At 43.3% G+C, this 21,364-nt stretch overlaps 1 protein-coding gene across 1 annotated transcript in view; it reads left to right on the forward strand.

Annotated features, from left to right (window-relative positions):
• Positions 1-2,272: 2,272 nt before the first annotated feature.
• Positions 2,273-21,364, forward strand: part of lamb4 (laminin, beta 4) — a 123,002-nt gene continuing 103,910 nt past the window's right edge. Inside the window, exons 1-6 of the mRNA XM_086010937.1 lie at positions 2,273-2,330; positions 3,330-3,487; positions 7,266-7,401; positions 9,567-9,640; positions 15,880-16,068; positions 16,491-16,554. Of these exons, the coding sequence (XP_085867063.1) occupies positions 2,273-2,330; positions 3,330-3,487; positions 7,266-7,401; positions 9,567-9,640; positions 15,880-16,068; positions 16,491-16,554 (679 nt within the window). The remainder of the gene's footprint in view (positions 2,331-3,329; positions 3,488-7,265; positions 7,402-9,566; positions 9,641-15,879; positions 16,069-16,490; positions 16,555-21,364) is intronic.

A 21,364-nucleotide genomic window follows, 5' to 3' on the forward strand; every position in this document is an offset into this window, starting at 1 on the left:
TGCATTTGAGAAGACATTAACACATCGTACAGTCTGCACCAATCCCGAGCTGTACACGTATACATTTAATTTGATTTCCTGGCCTGGCAGTATGAAACAAAGAAGTCACATTTCACTGAATGGTTTATAGTTAAGTAAATATCCTGGTAATGGTTTCATGATCACCTAATCATTATGGTAATGCGTTTGCAATCATGGTAATGTGTTTTCTGATTGCCTATTGTCTGTATAACCTCTGCACTCCGCCCTACACTGTTTCCACCAGCAAGGTGTGACATCGTGGGTGCCAGCCATATTAGCAGCCACAGATCAGTTTAGCTTCTTTTATTTTACTTCCTGCTGCCTTCACAGTTTCTTGAGTTAACATGATCATTTCTTACAATATGCAAGTGACTCAGCGATGTCGACATTTCACCACCATTTTATGCTGACAGGATCCTCCATTTTAGATTGACAGGGTCCTTGGCTATGCGAAGCGAGTTGTTACCATATTTTGCATTCTATATCCTCACACACGCTGTGCCTCTGAACCCCTTCGTTCAGAGGACAGGAAATGCCGGTTTTCCCCGCATGCGCTGTGCATGCTGAAAACTGGCATTTCCTCTGGCCAGACGCGTGAGTACCTCGACCGTACTCACGCGTTTGGAACGGAATTACTGGGCCATGTCTGTGTATAGCACTGCAGACGTTAAAACCGTAGTCGCATGTTAACTGGGTCTACAGCAGAAAAAGAACTAGTGCCATGCGTGTCTGATTAGCAAATATCCAACTTGACCAAACGGATTCACTGAAAGGTCCCACACAAAACAAACACTTGAAAGTCTGCAACTTCAACCAATCACATTGCTGAACTTATTTTTCACAATGGTGCCAGCCACCATTTCTATTTCTGACAAAGCTGAATATTTAGCTGTACAAATAGCATTTATCAGATAAAAAGCACAATAAACCTTTTAATTTCCTTTAAAATCATTCAAGTTATCCATACAATCACTGGTATGGTGTTGCTCCTCCTTACACCATTGTTTCTTTCCACCAGCCTACCTGTTCCCAGGCACCGGAATCTCACTTTTCTTCCTTGCCTGTAGCTTGGTTTCTTCCTTTGGCATTTGTTACCACTTTCTTTGCCTCACCTTCACCATCATCCAAGAATACGTGTTTATTGGGCCGGATATTCCGATCCCTACAGGTGGGTACGCGCTGTGATAGGGACATCGGAAATGCCGGTTTTAGGCATGCACTGCGCATGCGCTGGAAACCGGCATTTCCGATCTGTCAAGAAAGCTCTTAACAGATCCTCTGGCTGCCCTGGAGAAGGGCCTCTGCGGGCGGATAGTTCCACTTTTTGGAGACCCTCCGCCCGCAGAAAACACTTACAATTCTTGCGCCTGGTAAAAGCAGGCATAAGGTGTGCTTTTACCAGAATAAGAGTTGAAAAAAAGTTTTTTTTTTAAATTTCCACTGATTTATCATTTAAAAATATTTTTTTAAAAGGTAAGTTTATTTTTAGCCCCATAAAAAACTTTAATTATTTTTTTCAAAAATTTAAAATTTTGTTTAAAAGAGTTCATTTTAAAAATGTGATTTTTTTTTTTAATTATTTAAATTTTACTATGTTTTCGGGGTGATCTCCATTCATATATTTGACAGGTCTTCCTGTCAAGTGTATGAAGGGAGATTCCCTTCTTTGATTGGCTCCCCATGGCCCACGTGACCCCAGGGATGCTGCGAACTACCTGCGCCTCTGGGATACGTGGGCCCTGTGCACTTGCAGTTTGGTGAGGCCCAGGATTGGAAGTGTGTGCATCCCGGGAGCCCTCAGGTAAGGGCGCAGATTTTTCCAGATCGCAGTCCTCCGCCCGCGGGAGGCCTGCGATCGGAATATCTGGGCCATTATCTTTCAAATAATGCAGACAGGAATAGGGAGGCAGACTCATAAATACTGCTGGAGAGAGCTGAAACAGATGCAAAAATACAGAGACTAGTCCTGACCTATCTTTGAGCAATGCTAAAGCAGACCTACTTGTATTTTACAGAAGATTACCAGTCCCTCTTCCATATTCCTAAACAATAAGCTTTTCCTAAGCATTGCTATTTCACTACATTTTAGTCAACTTGCTCCTCTTCTCCTCATTCCCATGAACCCTATACACTGTACAACAGTCTTACACATATATGTAAGGATTAGGGAAGGTCAAAAGAGATAATTGATTTGTATGATCCCTCTCCCAAAACATGTCGGTAGATTTCACGCCTATTTTCTGTGACCGTGATGGAAATAAATGCTGTGTGCCCATCTGAAATTAAGACTTGCACCCAAAGATGTGCAGGTTAGGTTGATTGGCTATGATAAAAAATTGACCCTTAGTGCTAGGGGGATTAAATACGTGGGGTTACTGGGATATGTGTTGGGGTAGGGATTACGGGGATCGGGTGGGATATGTGTCGGTGCAGGCTCGATGGGCCAAAATGGCCTCTATCTGCACTGTGGGGTTTCTGTGAATTCTGTGAAAAAGAAAACTGGAATCATGCTGCCTTCTGAACTTCACTGTTTGATGATTAATTGGTCCAAGCTATAGCATTCCAAAAAGATAAAGATCTGATAACCACATTATTTTTTACTGATGCTTTTTGGCTCTCACCCAAGTTATGTGTCAGTGCTGGGGAATGGAACACTAATGCCCTTCTCTCTCCTAATATTAATATCAATCATTCTCAAGCCAGGTATAGCACAATCTAGATGCAGGTAAAGTTTCTCTCCACTGTCACAAAATTATGCTTTAACAACAACAACTTGTATTTATATAGCGCCTTTAATGTAGTAAAACCCCTCAATGCGCTTCACAGGAGCGTTATCAAACAACATTTGACACTGAGCCAGATAAGGAGATATTAGGACAGGTGACCAAAGAGGTAGATTTTAAGAAGCGTCTTAAAGGGGAGAGAGGTAGAGAAGCAGAGAGGTTTGGTGGGGGGGGGGGGAGTAATTCCAGAGCTTAGGGCCTAGGCAGCTGAAGGCACGGCCACCAATGATGGAGCGATGAAAATCAGGGATGCGCAAGTGGTCAGAGTTGGAGGACCGCAGAGATCTCGGAGGGTTGTAGGGCTGGAGGAGGTTACAGAGATAGAGAGAGGCGAGGCCATGGAGGGATTTGAAAACAAGGATGAGAATTTAAAAATTAACCGCCAACCTCAGATGAGCGTGACCTGCTGCAACAATCTGATGTTTCCTTTTCCCCAGAAACCGTACTTGATTAAGAATCGCACTACAGTGAGAGTGAACTGTATGTTTATTTTATTTTATCCCAATCTATATTTTGTACTTACAGTGTTGGTAAACTTTGCCTACGCTCAGGATGATTGCAATGCTGGGTCTTGTTACCCACCTCTTGGAGACCTGCTTGTAGGCCGTAGCAGTCAGCTATCTGCTTCCTCAACCTGTGGCCTGCATGGGCCTGAAACCTATTGCATCCTAGGTCACTTACAGGTCAGTTCATTCTTTTAAAAAATCTTCATTTTAATTTAATTTCATCTTGCCCATTAACATTTCACCTTAGCCCACTACCATACGGTAAGTAATAAATGTTATGGATTGAGAACATCTAGATTATACTGTGACACATCACTGGTTTGGTTGAGGTTTCTAAAAGGGCAATTTGCTGGAGATCTTTTTCATTGTGTTGAATATTGCGAATAAAGTACCTCGTTATAGTCCTTCCAATGTAGGCAATTTTTAGATCTAGGATGTAGGAATGGATTCAGCTGTGGGGGCGGTGTCCAGAAGCACCACCACAACCATTGTTGACGATCTGAAATCTGTCTCAGCAATTCTGTGAAGATAGAATGAATGAGTCATGACTAGACCAGGCTAAGAGGTACACATGTTGTTCATATCATCAATTACCATATTCATCGAATGAAATCTGATCAGCAATTTAATTTAGTGAAGAAACATATGATTCTATTTGTACTTGGTCAATTGTACCTAGGATTCCTAAAGAAAATTCTGTTACCACTTTTGCTGTGGTTGATAGTCTTTAGCCCCAGATAATAGTGGCCCAGCTAAAGTCATTTGAAGGTCATGAATAGTGTACATTGAACATGCGAAGATGAGTACTGCCTAGATCACCTTAAAATACTTACCTGCAGCCTACCTCCCACAGGAATAGTTAATGGAAGGGAAGAAAGCATGGTGGAAACAAACCACCAGAGAGAAACATGCTCATGAGGCTCCTCCAGGATAGGAAGCTGGCAAAACGCAGAAAGGCCTTGCTGCTAATGAATGCCTATGTGTAGAAATATCTCTACCACAGGTCAAATTACATGTCTTCAGATCTGCTGTCTCTAAAAGAAAATCTGATCACAAGATCAGATCATTTTGAAACAGAAGGGAATCAACAGAAGGGTTGCTATGCAGTTAGTCTTGTGTTTGTCTCTACTTTCACAATCACACCTGAGAGGTTTCCTACTTGAATTAAAAAAAGCTAAGAGTTCTGAAGTAACTTGGCTACAAAAAGTATCAAAAACTAATGCAAACTCAACAGGAAAAACTCTATAACATAATGACAATACCAACATTTAAAAGGCGATTAGAGATAATGGGCTAGTAATTCATTTTAGCCCATTTTCGGGTGCACAATGGTTGGTGCCAGAAGACGGAGGCATGAAGCATGACCATAATTGGGTCTCATCAGCATACTGTGGATCAACGAGCTGTGAATGCCAATCGGGCGACCAGAGACAGCTCACCAGTTTGAAGAGGACCAATTTGGGCTGGCTGCTTGGCCACTGGCGGCCCTCAGGGAAGTCCTGCAAGGGGGTGGGAGGGAGAACGGGAGGGAGGCTAGCAGCCTTCCGCAGCAGTGCTGTGGAGCCTGGAGAAGCACCATATGAAGGTAAGTTTAAAAGAAAATACTTACCTTTTTGCTGGTTAGGCTGCTGAGGAACCCAAAAACCTGAGAGGTGCAGGCCCGGCACATGCTCTGCTCGGTTCTAATGAATTTCCAGGAGAGGTCCTGAAACAGGCACTAGGCCCCTCATTAACATATGCAAGGGGCCTATGCCTGCTTTAGACAGCCTCCAGGGATGCCTGAATATCGCCTGACCCAATATGGCATCTGACATATTTCAGGAGCCCTTGGGGTGCAGGAAACAGCACCAGAAAACTGGTGCATCTTGTCCCCGTTCTGCACCCAAAGGATGAGTGCAGCGGGGTCCAATATCTCTCCCAATATCACCTTGTAAATGTCACAACAGGATCTCTTTATACTGATGGCGTGGAGTAAGAGCTTTCCTGTGCAGCACGTCCAACCCATTCCACGAGAGCACCACAGTTTCTATAATTACAGGCTGTTTACATATTCTCGTGCAATTTATTTATTTCCTTGTCCCCACTGACTGTTTGTAAATAAAGTTATACAAAAATAACTGCCCAAAGGTTTGTGCATGGGTAGCATAACCATTTCTTTTATTTAGACCTACATTAAAGGTCCCTTTAAATGCATACTTGCACCATATTAAATAGATTGTTGAAGATCAAGATCATCTGATGCAGTACTACAGTTATTGTGTCTGTCTTTTCTAATCATGATACAACATGATCTACTGAATATAATCGAAGAATTCAAGTAGACGTGACTCCAGCCTACTGCATTTCTTCAGCTCCAAAATACAAGAATACTCTGCCAAGACAAGTTGGTATTAGTCATGCAGAAACAAGTTGTAGATCATAAAAAGGATAAATATTAGAGTAAAATTAAAGAATGAGAGCTTTTTGTAGTTTAGAAAGATTACATTTTTTCTATGTCTATGTAAGATATTGCATTGAAGGAACAAGCGATTTATTGAGGTCTTTCAGGAGTGTAAAGAATCGCCAAAACCTGTCATTAATGGTACAATGTTCAAAGGCTAGATAACAAATTCTGAAGTGCATGCTTAATTTAGTGTGAAAGATGTTTGCGCTCTAGTGTCAAACATTTTTTTTATTATCTGTGCGCAAGTTAGTTCATGTTTTCATTAAGACGTGTACTGTACTGCGAGGAGCTCCTGAGCAGACAGGCACCTAACAAGCCACAATCCGCAACAAAATAGCACGAACACACATTAGGATAAAAGCTTGAAGAAACCTTTATTGTCACAATATAGTTATTTCCCGCAAAAATGAACAACATTTTATTTCAATTGCCATGAGCTAATTGGAAGTTGGACTACACAGACAGTAAACAATGAAAAAATAATGTTTTGATTACTTGGTAAGAGTGAATGGGTGGAAAAGTTTCACTAATCCATTAGTGAATGCATGGTGGTGTTCTATAAATTCCCCTTCGGCATTAATACGGATTAACATGGATTACCCCAGTAATTGTTTAGATTTACTTCTCTGAGCATGTGTGTAGAAACAAATAATGACTTTTATACTTTAAAATGCATTCTAAAACCAGAATGAACCACAGTACTTTAAGCCGCACTGTTCTGCAGTGAAGAATTAAGATTTGTTGCCTGAGGGCAGGGTGTAATAAATCATATTCGTTCAGTCTCGTTCGCCTGAATTACATTCATTCAGATTCAAATCCAGTGAAGTAGGAACATTTTTTTTTAGATCAACAGCGGGAAAGAAAATGAAATAAAGCTGGCCACTTTATTTTCACATTCATTTATAGGTTTTCACTTATAATATGTGGAAATCGTCAAAATAATTTATAGTTTATGGGAAATCAATTTTTTTCATCAACAGATCTGAAATAATGAATTTTTCAGACACTATAATACATATTTAATGTCTCAACAATTTATAACGTTCTCAAGGTGATTAATCCAAACGTGTAATCATTGGTTAGTATTGGTGACATGATCCTTTTGTGTAAAGTTGATGGGGGCAGAGTTTCGTCTCACTACCACCCTGTTTATGCCTGTAAATGGGGTGGTAGCGGAACAAAAACCAGGAGGATAAAAATCTGCAAACTTACCGCTGGAGATCCGCCCATTCTGATTTTCGGGAGGACTTCGATTCAGGTGGCCAGTTGGAAACATAGAGGGGTCTCATAAATATATGCTAATAGGGGTCAACTGGCGTTGTCAGGAATCTCGGCATCATTTTTGTGTCAATCAGCGTTGCCACTGCGACTTCCTAACATTTTACTGAGACAAGACTAATCAGCAGATTAGATAGCAATACAGTAATTAGCATTCTTAATTAACATGCCCATATTAGGCGATATAGGCGAGTTTACGGTATACTGAAGACTCTCCCTTTTTTCAAAAAATAGGATGTACAAAAGTGTTTTACATGTGATTCAAGATTACCTTACAACCCTATCAGCTCTACCTACAGCCATCACATTCAAAATGTTATCACAGCTTTTGAGCCGGACCGGAAAAAGAAATGGTGGCAGTCAAAAAACGGTATGTTTGCTGTCAGAATTGAATTCCAAATCATTTTTGAACTACAGTAATATAAAGGAAAACTCCTTTAAATCAGGGTGTTCAATTAAAAACACACCACCACATCTTTATACCAGAGCATTCAATAAAACAAACACCACCATAATGCAGCTGTTGGCTTTCCAGATGTTACTTTACATTGATCTTTACTTTCTGAGCAGGAGGGCAGTTGGCCACATTATGTCATTTTTGAGGGGCATTACAGCTTTCAAGTAAGCGTCAGCTTTGCTCCTCACCAGAATATTAATTAGAGGATCTTACAGCACAGAAGGAGGCAATTCGACCCTCCGTGCCTGTGCCGGCTCTTTGAAAGACATATCCAATTAGTCCCACTCCCCTGCTCTTTCCCTGTAACCCGGCAATCTTTTTCCTTTTTAAGTATTTATCCAATTCCCTTTTGTAAATGTAAACCAAAAATATCAACGTGCTAAAAATAAATTTATTGAGGAGCATCCATTAGTGCATAGTGGATGCAGTCCACAATGCAAAACTACTCAGAATTTGACACCAATTTACAGTGGATTCACAATTGTGCTCACAGGAACCATTAAAGTGGCTGCTGTGAGTAACACACTTATTCACACTGGTGTACTATGGGTTGCTCTTCTGAAGTTAGGATTAACAAACATTGGGGTGTTTCTTTATCCTTTTGCTAATGTTGGGAAACAAGTAGCTTCGAGCATATTAAATTTGAGCCCTAAAGCTTGGTAGCAGTACAGAAGACTCTGTTGTTGTAGGTTTTGTTTCTAGCACAAGAGAGGTTATCATTAGAATTTATTAGAAATAAATATCAAACCTAAATTAAAAGCAATGACTTTGTGCAATAGTGTAAAATGGGGGATAATGAGTCGGCAGCCCATTTTACATATTTACCGACTTTTATTACTGTTGAAATGCCAAGTAGCAATAAAAAGCAAAGTTAACAAGAGGAAAGATATCACGATAATGCAAAGTTGTGTTAAAAGTACACAGAAACAGGGGAACACAGAAGGAAATAAAAAGAATTAAGAGAATGAAAATGGATCTTAAAAAATTAAGTGCTTGCAAGTGGATAATTTTCCCTCTTGACTTGAACACCAGTGTAGGGTAGTGTAGTGATTATGTTACTGGACTAGTAATCCATAGAAGGTGAGTTCAAAACCTGCCATGGCAGTTTAAGAATTTAAATTCAGTTTTTAAAAAATCTATTAATAAAAATGCTGGTGGATTTTACCCATAAAAACCCAAATGGTTCACCAATACCCTTTAAGGAAGGCAACCTGCTGTCTTTACCCGTCTGGCCTATATGTGACTCCAGCCCCACATCAATGTGGTTGGCTCTTAACTACCTGAACTGGCCTAGCAAACTACTCCGATCGATCAAATCCCTACAAAAGGACTGCAGCATTCCAAGGAGAAAGCACATGACCACCTCAGGACAACTAGGTGTGGGCAATAACTGCCAACCTAGCCAGCGACATCCTGAGAACAAATCAATAAAAATTGACCCATTTGTTTTTGAAGTTTCCTGTATAATTTGGAATTGGAACTGATGGTAGCTTTTCACAGTTAATAAGCTAAGTAGGATACCCTTCAACAGTGACATCTCTCTACATCCATGCTAACTTCATACATGGCTATTTAACATGGGCAGTCAGCATTTCAGACTTAGTGACCATTTGTTTACAGAGGAAAAATTAGCATAGGTCCCAACTCTCCCTCTCACCCCTCCCTGAGGCTGCTGCTCTTCAGGCTGAAAATCGGTCCGCACTGTGGATGGGAATTCCTAATCATGTGAAGCTATTGTGAATTCAGGAAATCCTGGCCGCAGTGTGGACCAGAGTTCCAATCCCCTGGATCAGCAGTTTCAAATAGGGGTGAGGGGAATACTTGGAAGAACAGTGCCAGTATGTATAGGAGGGCCTCTATCAACTGGGAGGAACAGAAAAGAATCAGAGAAGAGTGCCAGAGTTAACTCAGAGCCAGGAGGGGAGAATCTGAGAAAATGTTAAAGTATACAGGTTAAAACAACAGACAGCGGAATGTCATTATAGCCAACAGTAATTTCCAGCTATTAATCTTGTCTGTACAGATCAACACTTTGCATCCTGTCATGTTTACTGAATTACAAATTATCTTCTTTGTAGGTGTGCACTCTGTCAGCATTCAACTGGATCTGGAAACACTTTTTCAATTCAGTCACCTTATTCTTTCCTTCAAGGTAACATTTTCAAGTTTTGTTAGTTCCTACTCAAGTAATAAGCCATTGGTAAAGGCAAGCACTCTTATTGTGTTAATGAAGGTTTATTCATTTACACTCATGCTGGCCTGCCTTCTCTAGGTTTTTTGCATGATCTCCCTAATATTTACCAAGAGACAGTAATACTAGTTGCTTCTTCTTCAGCAGTCTTAGAATAATATGAGGTTACGCTGAATAACCTCTCCATGTCTGAGCAGGATATCGGTCATTAAGAAGTGGACAAGAGGTGACCAATTCCTCCATCCCTGGTGACAATGGCAATGACTTGTGACATTTTGCTGTCATTTTTTATTAATTCCACAAGTATGAAAATGATTCTCCATCAGTGCCACTTTGGCAAAGCAATTTCAGGTGTCCATCAACATGAAAGTGGCAGTGCACCTCAGGAGGCCAGCTCACTCGCCAGCACACTGCAGCTAAATGGTTGTGACCTCCTCCAGTAGGTTTTATTTTATTCATTCATGGGATGTGGGCATCGCTGGTGAGGCCAGGATCTATTGCCCATCCCTAATTACCCTTGAGAAGATGGTGGTGAGCCACCTTCTTGAACTGCTGCAGTCCATGAGGTGAACGTACTCCCAAAGGGCTGTTAGGGAGGGAGTTCCAGGATTTTGACCCAAGTCAGGATGGCGTGTGACTTGGAGGGGAACTTGGAGGTGGTGGTGTTCCCTTGCACCTGCTGCCCTTGTCCTTCTAGGTGGAGGAAGTCACGAGTTTGGGAGGTGGTGCAGTGCATCCTGTAGTTTAACACTTTGCACTGGGTGTAGTATGGCTCCAAACGAGTGCAAAGCCACGTTTAAAATGCGCCACAGGGAATCCGTTAAGCCACCAGGGAACTTGTTAAACCTTTTTTTAAGTTAGGAGAGAGTGAAGGTGTGTGCACGTCCTAACCCTCATGCGCAATGCTCTTTTGTTACTGAGGTCGGTGAGAGAAACAGCTGGCAGTGAAACTCTGATCTGCTTGGCTGGGCATTGTGCTCTACAGGTACTGCTCTGAGACATCCGTAGTATAAAACTACAATATAATCAGCTCAGAAGCTCTAAAAATAGCAACACTGCTGTAACAGAGATTGAGCTCCTAAAGTTTAAATATTAGGGGTGATTCTCTGGTCCCAATGTGGAGGTATAGTCACGAGGAGCATGGGTTTACAATGTTCTAGGCTTATCTCCAAGCCAAGTTTTCTGCGAGAGTCCCTGCTGGGAGGATGGGATCATGGAATTACTGCAGATGTGCTCTAACGTCACTGACCAATGCTCTTCTCCCCTACTTCCTTCTAGTCATGGAGCTCATCCCAAGTGTGGAGAGTGGAGGTTATTAACATTTGGGAACAAAATGTGGTTGTACGTTTTATATCCACTACAAGTGCAAGAAAATGCGTAACTGATAACTATTCCATTTTGAAACATGATTCGTGATCAAATGACTCCGCTTTTTATTTTACCTTTATAAGTTTTTCCCCTTTACGATCCAGCTGAGCCAAAAATAACCCTTCCCGAAGAGTGCTGAGGGATGGAGTGGAACCTCTCTGAACCTGCTGCCACTCAGTATCAGTGTACTGACTGCAGTAGTCCGTTACCACTCCCCTCCTGCAGCTCTATAACCCTCCTCTGCTACCTGGCCAGAACACACTTAAAATGATGCCATTTTTTGCAATTCTATTTCAAATAGTGTTTACCAATGTTAAAGGCTTAATTATTTTAACTTAAGAGCATAAGAATTAGGAGCAGGAGTAGGCCCTTTGGCCCCTCGAGCCTGCTCCGCCATTCAATAAGATGATGGCTGATGTTCTACCTCAACTCCACTACCCTCCGCGACACCCTGGTCCACTCCTCTACCACCCCTAGCACCCCTTCCCCTTTACCTGGCACCTTCCCATGCAAGCGCAGGAGATGCAACACCTGCCCTTATACCTCCCCACTTCCCACTGTCCAGGGCCCCAAACACCCCTTCCAGGTGAAACAGCAATTTACTTGTACATCTTGCAATTTAGTATACTGTATTCGCTGCTCACGATGTGGCCTCCTCTACATTGGGGAGACCAAACGCAGATTGGGTGACCGCTTTGCGGAACACCTCCATTCAGTCCGTAAGGGGGACCCCGAGCTCCCGGTGGCCTGTCACTTTAATTCACCGCTCCATTCCCACTCAGACCTCACCATCCTCAGCCTCTTGCATTGTTCCACGGAAGCTCAGCGTAAGCTCGAGGAACAGCACCTCATCTTTCGATTAGGCACTCTACAGCCCTCTGGACTCAACATAGAGTTCAACAATTTCAGATCATAACCTCGGCCCCTATCACATATATATATTTTCTTTTTTTTCTTATCGACACTTTTTGTTTGGTCCTTTTTTTCTTCCCTCCCACATGGCAGTTGTCCTTCATTCTGCCAGCGCAATTCACACTTCATCTAGAGCCATCCTTTGTTCCTTAACCTGTCACATTACCACCTCCTCTTGCCTTGAATATCTCTCAATGGTCTCTCAATGTCTCTTAATCTCTCCTGCTTTCTATCCTATCACTGACCTTCCCTTTTGTTCTTTCATCCCCTCCCCCTTTTCCCAGCCCCTAAACTTGCTTTCCATTTCCTGCTTTATTCCAGTTCTGTCGAAAGGTCTTCAACCTGAAACATTAACTCTGTTTCTCTCTCCACGGATGCTGCCTGGCCTGCTGAGTTTTTCCAGCGTTTTCTGTTGTTATTTTCGATATATTACATTTGGTCCCCTCATCCAAATCATTGATATACATTGTGAATAGCTAAGGCCCAAGCATTGATCTTTGCGGTACCCCACTAGTTACAGCTTGCAAACCCAAAAATGACCCATTTACTCCTCCTGTCTGTTTTCTGTCCGTTAACCAATCCGCAATCCATGCTAGTATATTACCCCCAATCACATGAGCCCTAATTCTGTTTAATAACCTCTTGTGTGGCACCTTATCGAATGCCTTCTGAAAATTCAAATACACCACATCCACTGGTTCCCCCTTATCTATTCTGCTGTTACAACCTCAAAAAACTAACATGTGTCAAACATGATTTCCCTTTCATAAATCCATGTTGACTCTGCCCGATCCTATTATTATTTTCTAAGTGCCCTGTTACCAGGTCCTTAATAATAGATTCGAGCATTTTCCCTACCACTGATGTCAGGCTAACTGGTCCGTAGTTCCCCGTTTTCTCTCTCCATCCTTTCTTAAATAGTGGAGTTACATTTGCTACCTTCCAATCCATGGGAACCATTTTAGAATCTATGGAATTTTGGAAAATGACAACCAATGCATCCACTATCTCTATAGCCACCTCTTTCAAAACCCTAGGATGTAGACCATCAGCTCCAGGGGATTTATCGGCTTTCAGTTCCATTATTTCTCCAGTACAGTACTATTTTTTTACTCATGCTAATTTCTTTCTGTTCTTCATTCTCACTAGACTCTTGGTTCTCTACTATGTCCAGGAAGTTTTTTGCATCTTCTTCCATGAAGACAGACACAAAATATTTGTTTAATTTTTGTGCCATTTCCTTATTCCCCATTATAATTTCTCCTGTCTCAGCCTGTAAGGGACCCACATTTACTTTCGCTAATCTTTTCCTTTTTACATACCTATAGAAGCGTTTACAGTCTTTTTTTATGTCTCTCGTTAGTTTACTCTCATATTCTATTTTCCCTTTCTTTATCAATTTCTTGGTCCTCCTTTGCTGAATTCTAAAATCCTCCCAATCCTCAGGCTTACTACACTTTTTGGCAACATTATAAGCCTCTTCCTTTGATCTAATACTATATTTAACTTCTCTTGTTAGCCACAGTTAGACCATTTTTCCTGTGGGGTTTTTGTGCTTTAAAGGAATGTATATTTGTTGTAAATTATCTATTAACTCATTAAATGCTAGCCATTGCTTCTCTACCATCATACCTTTTAATGTAATTTCTCAATCTCCTTTAGCCAACTCGCCCTGATACCTACATAGTTTGCTTTGTTTAGATTTAAGAAGCTAGTTTTTGATTTAACTAAATCACTTTCAAACTCAATATAAAATTCTATCATATTATGGTCACTCTTCCATAAAGGCCCCCTCACTACAAGGTTATTAATTAACCCTTTCTCGTTGCACAATACTAATCTAAAATAGCCTGTTCCCTAGTTGGTTCCTCAACATACTGATCTAGAAAATTATCTTGCATACATTCCATGAATTCATCCTCCACACTATTACTGCAAATTTGGTTTGCCCAGTCTATATGTAGATTAACGTCCCCCATGATTACTGTATTATCCTGGTTACATGTGCCTCTAATTTCCTGATTTATACTCTGCACTACATTACAACTACTGTTTGGAGGCCTATAAACAACTCCCACCAATGTTTTCTGCCCCTAGCTCCACCCAAACTGATTCTACTTCTTCATTTTCAGAGCTAAAATCCTTTCTCTCTACTGTCTTTAGCCCATCCTTTATTATCAGGGCTACCCCTCCTCCTTTTCCATTTTGCCTATCTTTTCTAAAAGTTAAGTATCCTGGAATATTTAGTTCCAAACCTTGGCCACATTGCAACCACGTCTCCGTAATGGCAATTAGATCAAACCTGTTCATTTCTATCTGCGCTATTAATTCATCTATTTTGTTGCAAATGCTTCACGCATTCAGATATAGTGCCTTTAGCTTTGACTTATTTCTATTTTTCCCTGAATCGCTGATACCTTATTACCTTTGATACTCTCTCTGTCCCTTCCTGACCCACTCTGCTTGTTTTTACCCAAAACTCTACTCTGCTCTAGAGCCTTGAAATTTCACTCGCTGCTTTTAAATTTACTCTTTCCTGAATCCTCCCACCCCCACCCCGCTTCATTAGTTTAAAGCCCTCTCTGCTGCCCTAGTTATTCAGTTCAGCAGGACACTGGTCCCAGCCTGGTTTAAGTGGAGCCCGTCCCAACGGAATAGCTCCCTCTGTCCCCAGTACCGATGCCAGTGCCCCATGAACTGAAACCCCTTCTTCCCACACCATTCTTTGAGCCACATATTTAAACCTCTAATCTGTTTGTCCCTATGCCAATTTGCGCGTGGCTCAGGTAACAATCTAGAGATTATTACCTTTGAGGTTCTGCTTTTTAATTTGGATCCTAGCTCCTCAAACCCCCTCAGCAGGACCTAATTCCTAGTTCTACCTATGCCTTTGGTTCCTACGTGGACCACGACAACTGGATCCTCTCCCTCCCACTCCAAGTTCTCCTCCAGCCGCGAGGAGATGTCTTTAACCCTGGCACTGAGCAGGCAACACAACCTTTGGAACTCTCGGTCGCGGCTGCAGGGAACAGTATCTATCTCCCTGACTATACTGTCCCCTACCACAACTGCATTCCCTTTCACTCCCTCCACTTGAATGGCCTTCTGCACCCATGGTGCCATGGTCAGCTTGCTCATCCATCCTGCAGGCTTTTCCCTCATCCACACTGGCAGCAAGAACCTCGTACCTGTTGGACAAGGGCAAAGGCTGAGGCTCCTCCAGCACTGCACCTGGGGTTCCCTTACCTGACTGAGTTGCAGTCACACCCTCCTGTCCCTGACCACTAATCAGACCTGAACACTACCTAACCTAACGGGTGTGACTGCCTCCTGGATCAAAGTGTCCAGGTAACTCTCCCCATCCCTGATGCCCCACAATGTCTGCACCTCAGATTCCAGCTCAAAAACTCTGATCTGAAGTTCCTCAAGGTGCAGGCACTTACTGCAAACGTGGTTGTCTGGGATCACAATGCTCCCCACAAACTCCCACACCACCTGCACTGCCATCCCTATATGACCTTGTTTTATTTAATTAGCTTTGTAATTAGGTAACTTAGTTTACAGTGTACATATGAATTAGGAGCAGGAGTAGGCCACTCGGCCTACTAGTTTCTTGACTACTTACTTGATCTAGATTAAGTTATGGATACTGAAATGAAATATCTACTGTAACACAAAGCACTACAAGTAGTGCAGGCAAAAAGCAACAACTCCTTCCCCCTCTTCTCCAAATTCCCACTCTTTCCAAATTCCCCAATAAAACACTCTGTTCAAGTCCACTCCGTTTGAATCCTGCTCTGTGCAGACCTCCAGCGAGCTGTTAAGAACAAGGTTAATGGGTCTTGGACAGCACAGAGAGTCAACTTACATATCCACTCCAGTGAAATGTTCTGATCAATCTGCTCTTTTCTCACCCATAGACATTCCGTCCAGCTGCAATGTTGGTAGAGAGATCGTCAGATTATGGTCAAACGTGGAAAGCGCTGCGATATTTTGCGCACAATTGTGCCTACTTCTTCCCAAATGTCCCCACTGGACCTGCACAGAGAACGGGTGACGTAATATGTGATTCAAAATACTCTGACCTGGAACCCTCTACAGACGGAGAGGTAAGATGTCAAAATTAATTTCTTTACCACAGTTTTAATACCAGTAACCCAACTGTTAGCACACATATGGGTGCTTGTTAATTATGCAAGTAGGTAATTGTCACAAATTCATGGATCTAGAGTAGGTACAATCTTAGTGTGCAAGTGACTTATCAAATCTGTTACAAGGTTATCAGCACCCCTCAATATGCTGCAGGCTTGTGATGCTCTATTATCTTAACATGATTTACATATATAATACTATCAAACTGCAATCCCCTGTCAATGTGATAAAGCTTTTAGTGATTTACAGTACTGACCATCAATATTTGGTGCAGATATTTGATGATTGATCTTTTATAAATATTTATTAATGTTACTGTATAAATTAATGGAACAGTTTGTTGATTTAAGAGAATTTTATTTAAAACATTTGTGTGCAGGTTGTTCTAAAAGCACTGGACCCACATTTCCAAATCTATGATCCATACAGCCCTGAGATACAAGGTATGCACTTTACAGTAATTGTGTGAAAAGCTGGTTTTTGCAGCGGTGGCAATACTGAAGCCTGTGTGAATCCGAAACTGCATTTCTCGAGGCGACCTCCCACCTCTTCTGATATATTTATTGTTGTGTATGTACCTTTAAGAGAGAACTGACTTTATACTGTAGTACCGGCAGTGACCACACCTGTATATAAAGCCATAGCAGGCTTCTGTACTTTCAGTTTTAAGCTTACCCTCTGTTCAGTAAATACCTGTTATTATTGTTCTCCTGCAGTCCGTGTATTATTGATACGCGGACACTACACTGGCGACGAGCAGGTTCGAACTCACCTGCAGTACTGCATCACCTCACGGGGATCTTTCCATGAAAAGAAGCTTCTTGGAGGTCGAAGTCAGAGCAACGGGCGTCGACCGTGGGCAACCGCCCAGGGATCCATCGGAGTTCGGAGAATTGCAGGGGAGGCTGTGGAGAGCTGGGCTTGGCTCCCCAGTCAAGGTGTTCCAGCAAATCGTGCTGGTAGCAGGTAGTGCGCTGACCCTTCCGGACTGCGGCGGGCTCGAGCTCGATCGAGCGGCTCTGCAAAGGGGCCGTGCAGCATCGTCGGGAGGAAAAGAGAGAGAGAGAGGGTGGAGCGCACAGGGCGCGGTCGGTGCTCAAGAACCGGGCAGCGTAGAGAAAATAAAACGAGGGGAAGTAAAAGTGAGATGCGCCGAAGCCGCGGGTCGCCGCCATTACCCTGTAGAATGCTAGGAGCAGCGTGGCAGCAAGGGGAAGAAGGAAAAGCACGGGAGGCGCCATTTTATTCCATTGGGGAAGAAAGGAAAAGCGCGGGAGGCGCCATTTTAATCCATTGGGGAAGAAGAAAAAGCACGGGAGGCGCCATTTTAAACCACCCAAGATGCCGAAGAGTGGCAGTATCACTGCTTTCGACAACGAGGTAGAAGACTGGACCACGTATGTGGAAAGAATTGAAGTGTACTGCAAGGCAAATGAGGTGGCCGATGGAAAGAAGGCATCAGTATTATTAAATTTGATGGGCGCGAGAACGTACAGCCTATTGCGGAATTTAATTACCCAGCTAAACCAATGGAGAAAAGTTTTGAAGAGATTGTTAATATCTTACAGGAACACCTAAACCCTACACCGCTGCTGATAGCAGAAAGATTCAAGTTCCATAAAAGAAACCAGCACAAAGATGAGAGCAATGCTGAGTATCATACGGAACTACGCAAGTTATCGAAACACTGCCAGTTTGGAGCAGGACTGGCAGACACCTTAAGGGATAAGTTTGTCTGCGGGCTCCAGAGTGAAGGAACCCAGAAACGACTACTTTCGGAAAAGGACCTGACGTTAGAACAGGCTTTCAGCGTGGCAGTACCCTATGAAGCAGCAGCACAGGGAGCTGCAGAAATACAACAGAAACCACAAGAATACAGCGCTAACGAAATGGCGTATGGAGCAGAAAAGTGCTATCGCTGCGGCAGAACAACCCATGATCAGAAGGACTGCTGGTTTAAGGACAAAGTATGCAGGCAATGTGGGAAAATGGGACATATAGCAAGAGTCTGCAGGTCGGGAAAGAAAACCAACACTAAAAGAACTACTAAGGAAAAGTACAAGAAAGTAAAAAAAATGACAGACGGTAGTTCAGAAGGTCAGGAGAGTGATAATGACTCCGGGAGCAGGAGACTAAGTTGTCTAAAGTTACACAACGTGATCGCAAAGGAGGATCACCGAACCATTTAGGTCACCCTCATGATAGCAGGGTCCCAAGTAAAGATGGAATTGGACACAGGATCAGCCCTAACTGTCATGAATCGACGAGACAATGAGCGGCTATTCTCACACATACCCTTGAAGGACATGTCCATTGTATTGAAGACATACACGGGGCAAAAAGTCTACCCCAGAGGAAAAATAAGGGTGCCAGTTAAATACAACGGCAAGGATACACAGAAACTGCATCTATATATACTACAAGATGGAGGACCACCATTATTGGGACGTGAATGGATCCGAAAAATACAATTGGATTGGCATTCCATTCAATCGCTAACTGTGACTGACAAAAAGGATGACGACGTCACACCTGGACGACTGTCAAAAATTCGACGCGAAAGAGGTGTTCCAACAAGGACTTGGGACTCTAAAAGGAGTAACGGCAATGATAAAAATCGAAGATAACGCAAACCCAAATTTTTTTAAGGCCAGACCGGTACCGTACGCGATCCGCCCAGCCATTGAAGCAGAGCTGGAGAGTCTGGAGCGTTCGGGTGCGCTGTCCAAGGTAGACTGGAGCGAGTGGGCCACACCCATCATTCCTGTAATGAAGAAATCATTGAGCAGCATGCCTGGGGAGCCGAAGAAGGTTCGCATCTGTGGGGACTTCAAGGTAACTGTGAACCCAGTCCTGCACACAGTACAATATCCACTTCCACGGATAGAAGATATTTTCGCCTCACTATCTGGAGGGAAACGCTTTACGAAGATTGATCTGGCCCAAACGTATCTACAAATGGAGGTGGAAGAAGCATCTAGGAAATACCTCACGATAAACACTCACAAAGGTCTTTACCAGTACAACTGACTGGTATTCGGGGTAGCATCAGCCCCGGCTATTTGGCAGAGGGCGATGGAACAAGTCCTGCAAGGGATCCCGGGGACCCAGTGTTATTTGGATGACATCCTGGTTACGGGCGAAAATGACAGTGAACACCTTGCCAACCTGGAGCAGGTGCTCACTAGATTACAAGAATATGGGCTACGAGCCAACCGCCCCAAATGTGAGTTCTTCAGGAGACAAATCTCATATTGTGGCCACATGATTGATGAGGAAGGGTTGCATAAGTCCCCAGACAAGATTAAAGGCAGTAGTCAAGGCTCCAGCACCGGAAAATGTGTCACAACTGAGGTCGTTCCTCGGGTTGGTGAACTACTACCATAAGTTCTTGCCGAATTTATCTACAATTCTGCACCCACTGAACGCCCTGCTGCAAACTGGAGTAACATGGAAATGGAGTGATGAGTGTAAGCGTGCCTTTCAGAAATGTAAATGCCTAATCACTTCAAAAGAAGTATTGGCCCACTACAATCCAACACTACCGATTCGGTTGGCATGTGATGCGTCTCCCTATGGCATTGGAGCAGTGCTGTCACACAAATTCCTTGACGGTTCAGAGAGGCCAATAGCCTTTGCGTCACGCTCGTTAACCTCAGCCGAGCGTAACTACGCCCAGACTGACAGGGAAGCCCTCAGCCTGGTGTGGGGGGTGAAGAAGTTCAATCACTATCTGCACGGGCAGAAATTCACCCTACTGACTGATCATCAGCCTCTGGTCTCCATTTTTAACCCAAAGAAGGGCGTTCCGGTGATGACGGCGCAACGGCTGCAAAGATGGTCACTTTTTCTAGGGGCACATCAGTACGACATAGAGTACAAGGGTACGAAACAGCATGGAAACACTGATGGGCTGTCGCGCCTATCGTTGCCTACGGTGGAGGAAGCACCTGCAGTGGACCCTGTTGAGATATTCCATTCGACCATAGTCGAATGTCTACCTGTTACAAACTCAAGTATAGAGAAGGAAACCCGAAATGACCCGACACTCTCTTGGGTCTATGATTTGACGGTGAAGGGATGGCCAGCACATGGTGACTCACTGTTGCCAGCATTCTCACCAAGGAGAGAACAGCTGTCAGTGTGCCAGGGGACCTTGATGTGTGGATCCCGAGTGGTAATTCCACCCAAGTTGAGAGATCGAGTGCTCAATGAGCTTCATGAGGGTCATCTGGGAGGGGTAAAAATGAAGAGCCTAGCCAGGGCGTTTGTGTGGTGGCCGGGAATCGATAAAGAAATTGAGGATATGACCAAGAGATGCACAGGATGCCAGAAGATCCAAAACGCTCCACCACAGGCCCCGCTACACCCATGGGAGTGGCCCTCATCTCCATGGCAACGGGTACACATTGATTTTGCTGGTCCATTTATGGACTCAATGTTTCTAATCGCCGTGGATGCCCATTCGAAATGGCCAGAGGTCATCAAAATGTCCTCCACCACCACGGAGAAAACTATTGCAGTCCTACGGACCATCTTCGCCAGGAATGGCTTGCCAGAACAGATTTGCTCCAACAATGGGCCACAGTTTGTGTCCGAGGATTTCCGGAGGTTTCTGAGGAATAATGGGGTGAAACATTACACATCTGCCCCATATCATCCAGCCACAAATGGATTGGCTGAGAGGTTTGTTCAGACCTTTAAAAAGGCAATAAAGGCGATGTATAATGACGACATAACACTACAACACAAGGTGGATAATTTCTTGTTTGCTTACCGGAATGCGACACATGCAGTCACCAACCAAGCTCCAGCCATAATGTTCTTCAACCGAAGGCTAAGATGTCGCCTGGATTTGCTCAAACCAAACATTAGACGAGATGTTGAGGATAAGCAATTCCAGCACATCAATGAGAAGCCAACCAGGAGCTTCAAGATAGGGCAACCAGTCTTGGCCCGCGACTACCGAACAGAAAAATGGCAGCCAGGAACGATATGCACCCAGCAGGGACCACTAATGTACACAGTGGACGTTGGAGAGAGCATCGTGAGACACCATGCTGACCAGATTCTAGAGTCACAGGAACAAGCCAAACCCATACCACGAGCATGTGCACCTGGTAATGAATCCGAAGTACAGATTGCGTCTACCTCAGAATCAGTGGTATTTGAAGCTGACGAACCAACCAATGACAATGAGCCAGAATCAACTCCGCCGCAAGAACAGGATACTCGAGAAAGGCGCTATCCAGT

Source organism: Somniosus microcephalus, chromosome 17 (genome assembly GCF_052327205.1).
Source record: "Somniosus microcephalus isolate GS21.2 chromosome 17, FLI_Smic_1.0, whole genome shotgun sequence".
NCBI lineage: Eukaryota > Metazoa > Chordata > Chondrichthyes > Squaliformes > Somniosidae > Somniosus > Somniosus microcephalus.